At 42.8% G+C, this 13,954-nt stretch overlaps 2 protein-coding genes across 3 annotated transcripts; one reads left to right on the forward strand and one right to left on the reverse strand.

The window, feature by feature from the left end:
* The first annotated feature begins 7,281 nt into the window (after positions 1-7,281).
* Positions 7,282-7,812, forward strand: LOC135616422 (dirigent protein 1-like). The gene has a single exon (XM_065115616.1). The coding sequence runs from the start codon at positions 7,282-7,284 to the stop codon at positions 7,810-7,812; it is 531 nt and encodes a 176-aa protein (XP_064971688.1).
* Positions 7,813-9,723: 1,911 nt separating this feature from the next.
* LOC135617828 (LRR receptor-like serine/threonine-protein kinase RGI1) lies at positions 9,724-13,414 on the reverse strand. 2 transcript variants are annotated; one of them, XM_065118473.1, is made up of 3 exons: positions 12,929-13,414; positions 10,392-12,832; positions 9,724-10,279 (listed from the first exon to the last, which is right to left on the reverse strand). In XM_065118473.1, the coding sequence occupies exons 1-3, from the start codon at positions 13,204-13,206 to the stop codon at positions 9,819-9,821; spliced, it is 3,180 nt and encodes a 1,059-aa protein (XP_064974545.1). In that variant the 5' UTR covers positions 13,207-13,414; the 3' UTR covers positions 9,724-9,818. The 2 variants fall into 2 exon arrangements, with proteins under 2 accessions (XP_064974545.1, XP_064974544.1); XM_065118472.1 differs by having other exon boundaries at positions 10,392-13,413.
* Positions 13,415-13,954: the final 540 nt, after the last annotated feature.

Raw genomic sequence — 13,954 nt, forward strand, 5'->3', positions numbered from 1 at the left:
TCTAGGAAAGAGTAAGTATGGCAGGAGGGTTGCCTTAGCTGCAATGAAAGCAATTAATAGCTGTTCTTCTTTTCATTGCATCAGAACTTGGCAATTGATCACTCACTATAAATAAATGTGGCCAGTTGTCCATTTCAGAGTACATAACTGGAGAGATGCATCTGCCTATGGAGAACTGATGCAATCAATTGCACATGTTACAGGAGATGGCTTTCAGTTCCACAGAGCCCACTCTTATTCCATTGTACATAAAACAACAATGTCAAATCAGCAGTGCATCATCTTGGCATTGGTTTCTGGTACTTGATTGAACAGTTGATATGACACCTTCAGGTAATCAGTTGGAATTGATTACATGTGAAAGGCAGAAAAATTACTGATGGATTGATGATTATAAGAAGTATTAAAGTTAGATTTGGCTTTTTATTTCATTAGCAGATTCGAGATCATTTTCATCGAGTGGATAATTTGACCTATGAAACTAAGGTGGGAGAAGTAATGCATATGATAATATCCTTAGTTATCACTAAAGTTATAAAATAGTGATATGACATATTATGGTCCCACCCCCGCGGTAATAGTTAGCAACTACGTCAGTGCCAACACGAAGTCTCAGGACTGATATGGTGCACCACGTCGACATGTCACCTCGGGCTCGGATGCGACAATCGCTTGTTCTCGCATTGTTCGAGGTCGTATAAGATGGTATCGTATAGTATAGGGTCGCTTTAGAAAGTTTGGAATGACACTGTGCGGCGTCGATCTGTGTAGGTCGATCGATGCATGCATGAAAGGTATGAACCGACCGCTCGAGAAGTCGGTGGCCATTAATAGACCATGTACGATCGACCTTCGTTTGCATATATAAAAATTAACCTCCTGACTAGCGTCAGGGGGTCAAACTTTGAACACTCAAACTCTCTCTAACACCACTCAATACTGACTTCGGCTTCTAAGGGGTCGAGTCGAGAAATCTCCCTTCTGACTTCGGCTTGTGTGTAGAAACTTGGCAAGGAAGGAGCAGCAACCTGGCGGGAGAGGAAGAGAAACCCCTTACTCTACTTTAGATTGATTATGGAGATGAATCCTGGACTAGACTTGACATCGACCACCTTAGTTTGAGCAACTTTACATACTCGGGATCAGACTAAGCCGTGTTAACCCATCGACCCAAAGTTACCCGACAAGTAAGAAGTAATAGTTTCAAATCAAATTTTTTTGTAGTTCTCAAATCTTTGTCATCATGTTAGTCATACGTTTTATATATTTTTAGCAATTCATATGATATCATCAAGGCTTGTATTAAGAACGGTTTACTAGAGAATCTAAGTGAATGCATCATGAGGTCTTTTCTAGTTCTCATTTAGCGAGTAATTATTTCACCGTGGATGATTTCGTCAAAACATCGAATGCTATTCGAACGTGGAGAGTTGCGCGAACAATCGAACATCAATATCATCATATGCTGACCAGTTATAAGCATGATTAGGTGTCTAAATTGATGTCAGATAAACATCAATTGTAGCACTTGTGTTGTTTCCCCTTTATCAAGGAAGAATAGAGGTATCCATAAACAAAAGGGAATCACAGGTGAGTGTTAATCCTCACAGCAAACAAAATGTAGCCATGTTTCTGAAGAGGCATGCCAAGTTGAAATGGACTGAGGGTTCTCCCCTTTCTCGTTTCAGATGATGTCAATGTCATGTCCTCGTAGGGAGAGGTGACTATTCATTGCCCTCTCCATGGAGACTTTTCCTTCTATCTCACGCACAAATGTTCAACCCTTTCCCACGGCATGCAGAGACATACAAATGGGGATAGATTGATGCAGTGGTAATTTGCTGCTTGGCAATGAATCCCTCATGCGGTGTAAACTTCTAAATCAGTTCCAAGATGATGAAAGCTTACCGTCACACAAGCATTGACTGTAGGAGTCAACAAAAGATCATTGATTCTTCTTCCAAAGTTAGCCAACCAAATGAGAAGGCCGGCCACAAAATATGGGAACAGCGACAGTCAGACAAGAAGAACTCTGAAGATTGAACACATCCACACTGTGAAGGTTTTATAGTATATTTTTATGAATCAGATAAGAAAACGATTAAAATAAGATAAAAATAATCTTAATAAGTGTAAGAGTTTTCAAGTCCAATGTATTATTAGATGTCATGTCAAGAATTCAATACTAATATTGTCAAGTGATGACTTTACGTCCAATCCCATATATGAATAACACCTTTCTACTAAATCACTTTTGTGATGACTGCTTCCATTATTTCATGTTCACAAACATTTCCCTATGCCAAGTAAAAATATCATGTCGTTCTTTACAGTGATGAACGGTTGCCACCGTGCTCTTTACACACCGTGCTTCCCTGCACCATATCATGCTGTGATGATACCATGGGATGCACGGTAAGTCGATGCAGCCGTGCCTCAAATTTGCAGGAAGCTATCACCATCTGCACTGCACAATGAATGGGCCACGGACACCAGAGAGAGAGAGAGAGAGAGAGAGAGGGAGAGAGAAGCAGCAGCAGCAAAAATAGGAGACACAGCTGATGGCACATATAGTTTTCGATCATGTGAGACACAACACAGCCACAGATGGGATCTATTTGGCCCTTACGTTGCTTAGCCAATCAATATCGATTCATGGTAGAAGGAAGGAAGACGAGCAAATTTACGCATAGTACTACAGCTTTGTTGCACTCTAAACCATTAGTAGGTGTAAAAGAGACTTTTGCATGCAGCTTTCCCAATTGTCCTTTCGAGAACGAAGCAAGTGAACAGTGAAAGGAGGAGAAGATTTCACTCGTAGTAAACAAAACAATGATCATCATCAATATTATTGTTATTATTAAGCATTAAGTTCGTGATTGCGAGTTCTTCCAACGTAGTTTTATGAGATTGTCTCCAAATCAAGGCTTCCAAGTCCTCTAAACATATATAATAATGATCTGCATGCTATGCAAGTGTTGGATTTCTTTTATAGACTTTGTGAACTCTAGCAGTCCATATAGTAAACGTAGTGTGTTGCATTCAAAGATGTGATCTAAGATTGTTCTCAAGAAACAAATACATAAACGATGAGTCGATAATTATAACAAATTCGCTCACATGTTTTCCTTGAAACCGATATTCTTTGTAGATCTCAAAAGGCACATCTGAGGGTAAAGGTGACTCGTTCATCATTCCTTTAATCAAACTCAAGGAGTTGGAGGATCACTACATCATCAACTTCTTTGTCTGATTCGCCTCAAAGATTGACTAGTTAAGGATGAATTAGCTCTCAAGAATGTGAAGCTTTTCCTATCACATCATGTGCTTATCTCACCAACCAACCTTCCAACATCATATCATTTCCTATCTCAGCAGCCTACCTCCATTCCACGGGTGATGGCTTGGAGAAATAGAACGAGTCGTGTGGAAGGACACCTTCAAAGCGAAGTGTGATCTTTCCAAGACTTTGGTAATGTTCGGGAGATCAAAATATATGTATTAGTTGAGGTGTCATTGTCCTATTTGTCATTCACGTCACGGTGCGTGGCTCCCACACGACTTTACCAAAGTCTTGGATATATATATATATATATATATATATAGAGAGAGAGAGAGAGAGAGAGAGAGAGAGAGAGAGAGAGAGGTGTGGATCCATTCAACAAGCTTCGTTTACCCATGCAACAAGTCGAAATATGTTATAGGGTCGGCTTGACCCACTTTGATTGATTACCGTAATCTTGTACCAACAATGCCGGTTTATTAGCGGAACTGTCTTCTACGCAAAGCCCACGATGATGCCACCAAATACCATATTGGCATCACCTCTTCCTCTTGTCAAGTTCGTATCTCTGGCAATCAAGTTGGAGTTACACGTTGATCTGACGTTGTGTTACGAGCAGCGAAGACTAGTCGATGCATGACATCGACCTGTCTTTGCCAAGCAAAACGATGTCACTGCGCTGAATGCTACTACAGAACCCATGACAACGTTGAGTTCCTTCTTGTCATCGCTTGAATAGTCAAAAGTCATCGCGCGCCCGTCTGTGTGGCTTCGTCAACATCTACTCCTCTTTTGGACTTCTATTCTATTTTGTCAAATCTAAGTGATATCCACAGGTCAAACGAAAGAAAGATATTGTGGTCTGTGATGGCTATTACATGAAAACTACACCACGGGAGATGAATCTCTCGGTCAAGCACACCATCTTTGAAGCTTGAAGGCCAAGGAAAAGGATAGATAGTTGACGAACACAACGCATATGCTTTAGATGGGAGATAGAGTAATAACGTAGATCACACTTACTCCATGATCATGTAAATATCTTTAAATTATTATGAGTAATTATGACATCATCATATTTGATTTTGATTAGAGTCTCTTTTAAAAAAAAAAACACTAATAATACCCGAGTCAATCTTTTTATTGAATCGAGCGACCTGAATCAAACTTGACCGATTCAAGGGTTAGTTTGGTCCGATTGAGTTTCGACGCTAATTTATTCTAAATCTTCTTTGAGCAAATGACAAAGGAGATTATACGAGGGTTACACTGAACGAGTATAGCCCAGTGTAAGTGTAACGATCAAACACTCCTCTCATATTCTAACCTCTACTCTCCATGAATGATGGTAGCATCCTCTTCTTTCTAGCGTTAGCTTCAACAGTAACATCATCGAGCGACGACAACCCCACAATAATGTATTAATCGATGACATCACGTCATCAAGCATCGAGCTGATCCTCTCTTCTCTGACTTGTTGAATGCAACACCAACTTCACTAGTAGCAGCATCGAGCCATCGACGTTACCAAGCGACAACCTCACCTCCTTTGCTCTTCTTTGGCATTACCTTATCTTGGTAGTCACTGTAAATTTGTGTTAGCATTAATCGAGTTAACTATGCTGCTATAGTTTGTAAGTTTTTGTATCAGATCGTGAAAGATGATCAATTGCTCAATGAAAAGAAACAACTAATTCAAATAAATTTCGGATGGCCAAAGCATAAAGTCAGTGATCCATGATAATTACTTAAACTTTAGCCATAACACTTGTCAAATGTCATATCAAAGGATCGATCAAACAAGGTGTTAGGTAGCATCAATTGCTCAAAAGAATCAAGAAGTCAGTCTATCATTCTCCTTCCTCTTTCTCTGAGCTACAAATAATTGACATCATTATATAGGCTGAAAGTGACATTGTTCTCAGCAATTCTGCATGTTATTAGTTTCTTCAAACTTGACTAATATTATTAGTTGATGCAACTTGACCAACATAACGAGTATATCTAATTGTGCTTGACATTATTAGTTTCTTAACCTTGATCGACACCTTCAGTTTTAAATTGTCAAATAGTAAACTAATTTTGATCAACATTATTAGATCATTAACTTTAAGGTTGTATTAACAAAACTACATTCATGTGATGAGTCGAAAGTCATCGAGAGACAAATTGGGGTTTGTACCTCCACAGGGTGGTTCAAGCTTCGTGTAAGGCATACGGTATGAGCATGTACTGTTCGGTATATGCTTTAAGAAATATACTAAGTTTCTTAGAAAGCCTTTCTTGTTCTTTTATATGTTATAAAAACCTAACTTTCATATACATTTATACATGTTTTAAAAGTGTTTTGATGACTGAAAATTAGCCATTGATGTAATTTATTGATGAAATGATTCTTAAGAAAGATTTACTTTTAATTTTATATAAATTATTTATTTTGGTTATTTGTCTAATATTTCTACATTGAACCTATAATTAAGTATAACTCGAGTATAAATCATTAAACTATTTGCAAACATATCCAACTTCTTTAAAACTATTATAACACAATTGTGCAATATCACTTTTTTATTTTTTAAATTTTAAGATTATTGATTATCAAAATAGACATTGATTATCGAAATATAAGATTTGTACATTGAATCGATCATATGATCGAGTGTAACTCGAGTATAAATCATTCAATATGATCGAGTATAGCTCGAGTATAAATCATTAAATTATTCTTAAACATATCCAAACTTTTACAAAACCGTCATGATCTTAATATGTTTAGTATCATCTTTTTTTTATTTTAGGGTGTTAAATTATCTAAATAGAGGATGTGTAGGATTGAATATATGATGGAATGTAATGTAAGTATAACCTAAGTGTAATGCAAGTGTAATATATATATATATATATTTTTTTTCAAACTTATCGAAACTTCCTTATAACAATTATAACATAATTGTTTAGTAATCATTTTATCTAATTTATTTTTATTTTAAAAATCATTTTTTAAAAAAATATATTGTAGTTCTTGATAGCACTATCACTTGGTCTAAGGGTACCATCACCCTAGGTCAGTCGTGCACAAGGTTTAGTGATACTACTTTCATTAGATATTGTTACACTAAAGGTTTGAAGTGAAATTGTGATCGCTTACCCTCGAAGTTACAATAAACATAATCGATTAAAGCTTATCATAAACTACTATGACATGATTGTAAGTTGATTAGTTAGATTTTTCTCTAAATGCTAGGTTAGACTAGGACGAATATTAGGTGATAATGCTGGAGATTGCAATGATGGTGACCACAACCAATTCGTAGATGACATTATTGTATTGGTCAAATGGGGGTGGCACGATGTAATTTGGAGAAAAGAAAGAAAATATAGACATAAAAAATTAAATATTTAGGTTTTTATTATACTGATTTATTCTGATTCAAGTCAAACAAATCAAATTAACCCAAAAAATCAGAGATAAATGGATATGAACTATTATTTTATTTTATAAAAAATATTTGATCATGGTATGAAAAAAGATGCTCCTAATAAAAATTAAATATAGGGATATCAACTGATAAAACTTTATTATTGAGGGATTTTCTAGGTAAATTACCCAATTATCGTACCATCATTTTCGCATGGATGAACAATACCTCAACCAAAATAATAATATTCTTTCAAGTGCTAATTTCTTGAAAGCAAAAGTACAATGCAAGATTTATTACATGGCTACCTAACCAAGTTAAGACTATGATTTATAGACACGTGATGAAGAATTCCTACTTGTTGGAAAAGTCAAATTTTGGTTTGACTGGTTACTTTGAGTAAGACATTTAAAATAAAGAAAATTCATAATTTGTATTTCAGATGCAAAATCCTCATATGTCACTTTACAATAATAATAATAATAATAATTGGTCAACAATTGACATATATTTCTCCTAAATAAGGCACTATATAATGAGCCTACAAGCCATCACCCGCTTCCATCCCCACTGACTACAATGGCTCTCTCAGCTCAGGCCACCTTCCCCGTCTTCCTGCTATTGCTCCTCTCAGCAGCCATCGCCTTCGTGGACGGCTCCTCCGTGGATCCCTCCGGCGAGAAGTTCACCCACGTGCACTTCTACTTCCACGAGACGAGGAGCGGCCCCAACACGACGGTGGCCAACTACAAGAATTTGACGTCCACGCCCTCCTTCGCCTACATCGGCGTGTTCGACAACTACCTGAGGGAGGGGACCGACCCGAGCTCGACGCTGCTGGGCAGGGCGCAGGGGGTGGGCGTCTTCGCGATGCCCGACGGCCGGAGCGGCCTGCTCACCGCCACCGAATTCGTGTTCACGGCCGGGAAGTACAACGGGAGCACGCTCACCATGATGGGCATGTACGCGGCCGCCGGCGAGGTGGATCGCTCCATCATCGGAGGCAGCGGCCGGTTCCGGATGGCGAGGGGATACTCCCTCAGCAAGGTCATCAGCATCGATGACTTGCGGTTGGTGGCCAAGTTTGACCTTTACGTCAAGCATTATTGAGTTGGCTGTGCTACCAAGTCTTCGATGACCGACTCCACACAGAGTCAAGATCAAGATTTCTTGGAATATATGTATGGAGTAACGATTGATGTGCGTGTGTTTCCAATAAACAGCAACCCTTCTATCTTATCTGTCATTTTCAACTGGTGTCAGAAATGAACATTTTTATGTCAATCTGTACGACTGTGGATTTTGTTCATGAATTCATGGAATTAAACTCATCACCAAACTGTCTGATTTGTTCTTCTTTTAGTTCTGGTGCTGAGCTGTTAGAGAATAGAGTGCAAGAGTTCATGATTTGATAGTCTCTTTCTTAGTTGATCATCATGCATACTCACCAAAGGGTGATCATATTATTTTGACTTTGATATAGATTTTGTTGTCCTTTGACTTTGATAATAAACTAGAAACTGCATCTTTGAAGCATTGGAGTTGTTCTTCCAGTAGCGTGCCAGCCACAGGAAGTAAACCTTGCTAAATGCACAAGAACATCTCCTCAAAAGCTTTTCAGGGACTTAAAAGAGTCATGCCATGGACTGCATTCTCAGTAGCCAGCTCTTGTTTTCTGATTTTTCACAACCTCTCAAACTGCAATCTATTGTTGTTCTTCATTGTCAGTGTTGGATGTAGCATGATATGGCCAGTAGTTCATGGTGAGAATTGGGTTCTGCTTCAAGAACTATGGAATTATGAAATCTGTTTCTGGACACCTAGTTAGAAGATTTATAGAAATTCTGTAAACCATCACATCGAATTTTCTGGCATACAATTTAGAACTTCTAATCGTATGCACTTGCTAGAAGATTTATACAAGTTCTAAGACATCCTTGTTGTATACCTTGAAGAAAATCAAACCTTGGAGCTTGGCTATTGTGATGACCTTTCATAGGGTGCTCTTTGATTGTTGAACAAGTCTCTGCACCATCTCAATTGTTATTCTGGTGACATGTGATGGTTGAATTCATATTTTCTGCAAGGTTGCTGATTGCAAGTTGGATGCTGGGAGGCATACACCCCACTGCAAAGTATATTTCTTTGTTATGTTTGATATCCTGGTCAGTATTTGTAGAAAACTTCATAGTCGTATGAACCACATCTAATACCTGAAACAGAGATGTTTCTCCTGCAGTGAATTGTTGTTCTTTGTGAATCTGAAGAACCAAGCTGACCTCCAAGAAATGTTTGCACCCACACCCAAGCACTTGTGTGGGTGCAAACATACTAACTGATGTGGATTGAGCAAGATGGCATGCTAGGCCTGTGTGCCTAATCCATGTATGAGCCTTGATGGTGTGAGGCCATGAATGTCACCTTAAGCTCAAATGATCATTCAAGTTGTGCCCAACCTTGCAGCAGGCGTTGCTATGTGCTGCAACCTATCATCTCAGATGGCTGTCCATGCTTCAACTTAGTCACTTTGGTAAGGTGGCAGGCAAGGTGGTGGCTTGCTCAGGGCAGCCAACTGTAAAGGCTGTGGGGGTGCTGCTTCACTGGACTGGACCACAGAAGGTGACCACCAGTTTACCGAACATAGCACATGAAACCACATGAGCTCAGTTTCAGTCATGCAATGTTCTTCGGCAATGTGGAGTGGAAGGTGTCCACAAGTCCTCTCTCTCAAGGTCCTTCCTCACTTCGCACCCAAGACAACCAGAATTTAATGGGCCAAGCACCATCATCCATCCCCTGCTGTTCCATCTCTGTGGACACTGCCAGGTGCTGGTGCAGTTGTTAGGCAGCAGACCCTGCAGCTGAGAATTCTTTTGTCAGGAAGAAGTGTTGAGTACTGCATTCTGATGTGCAGATGTAAGCAGTACATGATCTAAAGTGGCAAATTTGGAAGACTTGAACTCAAATTGCATGATCGTGTGGCTTAATGTTACGAGATCTTTAGCACGGATTACCAAAAAATAAAACCACAAGAAAAAGAATCAATAAATTACAAAGCCAAGTTCATGAAACATCTTGAGATGATGCAGTTGAATGAAGCCACCCGTGATCCACGACTACAGGGAAGATGACGTCGAAGATGATGAGCTTATCATGGGCACTGAGGCTCGGGAGAAGCTACTGCATGCTGCGGCATTGGCACAGTTTTCAAAGCCTTTCTCCGGGTGATCACCGGCTTCCTGTAGATGTCGGCTCACTATCCTGATCTCCCTGAGCAAAGCTGCGACGTCCCTCATGGAAGGCCGCTCCTCTGGCGCCTGATTCACGCACAGCAGCGCCACGCCGAGCACCTGGACCATCTCCTGCACCTCCACGTCCGTTTGATTCCTCAAACTTCCGTCCAGGACGGCGGCCGCCGGAGAATTAGCTGCCCTGAGTTCTCTCCGCACCCAGTCCACGATATGCGCTCCCTGGATCCTCGCATCGCTCGGTTGCAGGCCGGTTAAGATCTCCAGGAGAACAACGCCGTAGCTATACACGTCGCTCTTCTCGGTGATCCTTGGGCTGTAGCTGTACTCTGTGTCACAACCATGGAATCGCAATCGAGCTCAACGTCTAAGAACAAGATATAAGGGCTTAAATCTTTGCTTTGCGATTGAAGATTTGGGAGTCGGAATCGTCTTCCCTACCCGGAGCGATGTAGCCGTAAGAGCCAGCGACGACGCCGCAGGGCATCGTCCTCCCGGAACGATCGACAGGCTTCGCGAGTCCGAAATCCGCAAGATAGGGTTCGAATTCGAGGCCGACTAAGATATTCCGAGCTTTGATGTCGCGGTGAATGATGGGAGGATTGCAGTCGTGGTGGAGGTAAGCCAAGCCCTGAGCTGCACCGAGTGCGATCTTGTACCTCGACTCCCACGCCACCGTCATCTTAGTGCTTCCGTGAAGCAAATCGTCCAAACTCCCGTTGCTGATATGATCGAATATGAGCAGACGAGTGTCGTCGTGTCTGTTCACGCAGCAACCCAGAAGCCTCACTATGTTCTTGTGCTTGATGGAGCCATGAATCTTCACCTCGGTGGTGAAACAATCCCTCTCCTGAAGCTGCTCGTTCTTCTTCTCCGCCCGCAGCTTCTTCACGGCGATGGTGAGGCCAGCTCCGGTCTCAACTCTGTAGACTACTCCTGAAGAACCTCTTCCGATGACGTTAGTCTCCGACAGCCCCTGCACTACGTCATCGACCGAGAAAGACACCTTTTGGAAGACTGTGAAGTCCCATTGCCAGTCTCCATGGCCTTCCTTCCTTCTCCTCTCGGCTAGTTTGCGAGTCCACATCAGTAGCCAAACTATCATTATTGCCAGGCCAACTGTTAGTGCAATCCCACAGCTCAGGATGGCTCGTCTTGAAGGATTGCTTCTCGTCTTGAGCTGCAGGAGGCAGTCACTTCGGTTGGCACACAGCTGCTGGTTGCCGGCGAAGGAAGCAGCCGGCAGCTGCCGGAAGAACGTCGTTTCAGGGAGATACCCCGAGAAATTGTTGTAAGAGACATCGAGAAATACGAGGTTGTCGAGCCCGCCGAGCACATCCAACGATCCCGTCAGCATGTTGTGCGAGACATCGAGGCTGGTCAGCTTCGACAGATTCGAGAGTCCTCGAGGAAGAGGACCGGAGAGATAGTTCCAGCTCAGGTTGAGCACTATATCTAACCCTTGCAGGTAACCGATCTCCTCCGGGATCGGACCGGCGATCCTGTTGCTGCTCATGTCGAGGAACTCCAAGTCACCGCAAAGGCCCAAGGTCTTCGGGATCGAACCACTTAGGTAGTTCCCACCCAGCATGAGCTTGCTCAGAGTTCTGAGCTTGCCCAGCACCTCAGGAACCGGTCCGGCGATCCTGTTCCTCGACAAATCGATCACATTAAGCTGCCGAAGGTGCTCGAGCGAGGAAGGGATGGTACCTTGAATCCGATTCTCATGCAGATCGATCATTTCCAGTCGAGTGCAGTTTCCGAGCTCGGACGGTATCTCACCGGAGATCATATTCTCGGACAGTTCGAGGAAGCTCAGATTGCGCAGGTGCCCGATTTCCGCTGGCAATCTGCCTGAGAACCTGTTGAATCCGAGCCTCAGCCGGACCAATTTGGTGCAGTTTCCGATATCCGGAGGTAGATCACCGAAGAAGCCGTTAGAGATGAGCATGAGCTCCGTCAAGCTCTTGATCCTGAACAGAGAAACCGGCAGGAAACCGGTGAGGAAGTTGTAGGAAAGATCCAAAGATTCGAGCTTTCCACAGCCACCTAGTTCGGAGGGTACATTTCCATGGAGCTGATTCTGCCATGCGAAGAACTGAGTCAGCTCTTTCAGCTGTCCGATTCCTGTTGGCAATTCACCGGAGAACCTGTTATTATCTAGCTCTAACTGTGACAGTCTCGAAAGGTTCCCCACGAAACCTGGGATTCTTCCTGAGATGTTGTTGTAAGACAGCAGAAACACCTCCAGAGACGTCAGCTTGGCGAACGAGGCTGGAACTTCACCCGTCAGATAATTCAAGGACAGATCCATGACCGTCAAACCAGTGCAGTTGCCGATTGATTCCGGCACATCACCAGTGAATCTGTTCTTCCAAAGAAAGATCACTTTGAGATTCTTCAGCAGGCCCAACTCGGATGGAATCCCCTGGCTAAGCTGGTTCTCGTAGAGGAACAGATACTCCATGGCCGAACAGTTGGCTATTTCTGGTGGTATGGATCCTGACAGATTGGAGGTATATATAGAGAGAGTTCTTAGATTTCTCAATTCCCCGATGCCGGATGGAATGCGGCCAGAGACTGCGGTGTCTGCGAGTCCCAGAAGAACTAGTCCTTTGCAGTTCGAAATGCTCGGTGGGATCTCTCCGGATATACCGGAGTTTCCTCCTGCACGGAAGATTTCCAGAGAAGAAAGCCGTCCGATCTCTGCTGGAATCGTCCCGGTGAGCTGGTTGTCGACAAGCTCGAGCACTCTGAGCTCCGAGCAGTTGCAGATCTCCCGCGGTATCGGACCCTTCAGTAAATTGGAACTGAGGTAGAGAGACCGCAACGACGAAAGGTTTCCCATCCCCGGTGGGATCTTCCCGCTGAGGGCATTGAATCTGAGGTCCAGCGTGAGCAGAGAAGTCAGATTAGCAATCATCCGTGGGATCTCTCCGGTGATGTTTGTGTCATACAGGACGAGATTGGCGAGGGACCTGAAGGAAAGAATCTGGGAGGGAAAAGTGGTGTGGAGGCTGATGGATCTGATGCAAATCTCTGAAACCAGACCGCTGCTGGAGCAAGAAACGAAAGCCCATCTGCATGGATTGCTGTGGGTTGGATCCCACGAGGAAAACAGAGCGGAGGAGAGAGAAGAGTCGAAGGACGACAGCCACGCGAGGAGGGCGGTGCCTTCATGGTTCAGGCCAGAAACAGGAAGAAGCAGGAGCGCCACCGATAAGAATGAGATGGCCCGGAAAATTGCAGTCGGCATGCTGAAACAAAGCAGTCTCTCCCTCCTGCTTCAGCTACTGCTCAAGCATTTATAGGTCGGAACCAGAGTTATTGGACATGGTGGTGAAGAGCAATCTCAACAGTGAAGAATTCATTCTTGATATTGTGGTCCATGTCTTTCTATGGTCCTCAAAAATCTCTGGTGGGAAGAACCGAGATGAAGGAAGCACATGAAAGAATCTGGCCGCTACTTTTGTGTCGTCGGAAGATCTGTCTACTACTTGCACTCCAGACTTGTAATGGAGGATGAAATGGAAGTATCGAAATTGTCTGCTACTCTTTGGATACTTATGATGCAGGGAATAAGTCCCGTGTTGGGTGATGGTGCCATTTCCCGTTGCATGGTCTTCACAGTGAAGGTGGACGGATGCAATCTGTTCTTCTTTGGAGTTGTGGAAGCAAGTCACCCTCCCTGAACTGTCATAGTGTCCTTCACCATCACCATTTTTGTTTCTTCCAGCGAAACAAGTGTTCTCATAGCTAAAGACAGCCAAATCACTCTAAAGAACTAGTCCATATGGCACTGAGATCTTGATCATGCCATTATCCTCAAGCTCAATGCTCTCACTGAACAAGGAGGACCACATGAAAAGTTGCAGTAGGTAGGGACTCCTTTTTACAGCGAAGGGATACTTTTGGGATCCTCATAAAGGTGCAATGAACAGAATGAGCTTGGTAGATTGCCATCTTTCCACCTCAGTGTAATGTGAGTTGGTCTGGATTGTGGA

This window comes from Musa acuminata, chromosome BXJ2-7 (genome assembly GCF_036884655.1).
Source record: "Musa acuminata AAA Group cultivar baxijiao chromosome BXJ2-7, Cavendish_Baxijiao_AAA, whole genome shotgun sequence".
NCBI lineage: Eukaryota > Viridiplantae > Streptophyta > Magnoliopsida > Zingiberales > Musaceae > Musa > Musa acuminata.

Bases quoted from the DNA above. Each gene is read 5' to 3' on its own strand.
- LOC135616422 (XM_065115616.1), top strand. From the start codon at position 7,282: ATGGCTCTCTCAGCTCAGGCCACCTTCCCCGTCTTCCTGCTATTGCTC.
- LOC135617828 (XM_065118472.1), bottom strand. From the start codon at position 13,206: ATGCCGACTGCAATTTTCCGGGCCATCTCATTCTTATCGGTGGCGCTC. The intron at 10,280-10,391 runs GTAGGGAAGACG...GTTGTGACACAG, and splicing joins TTACGGCTACATCGCTCCGG to AGTACAGCTACAGCCCAAGG.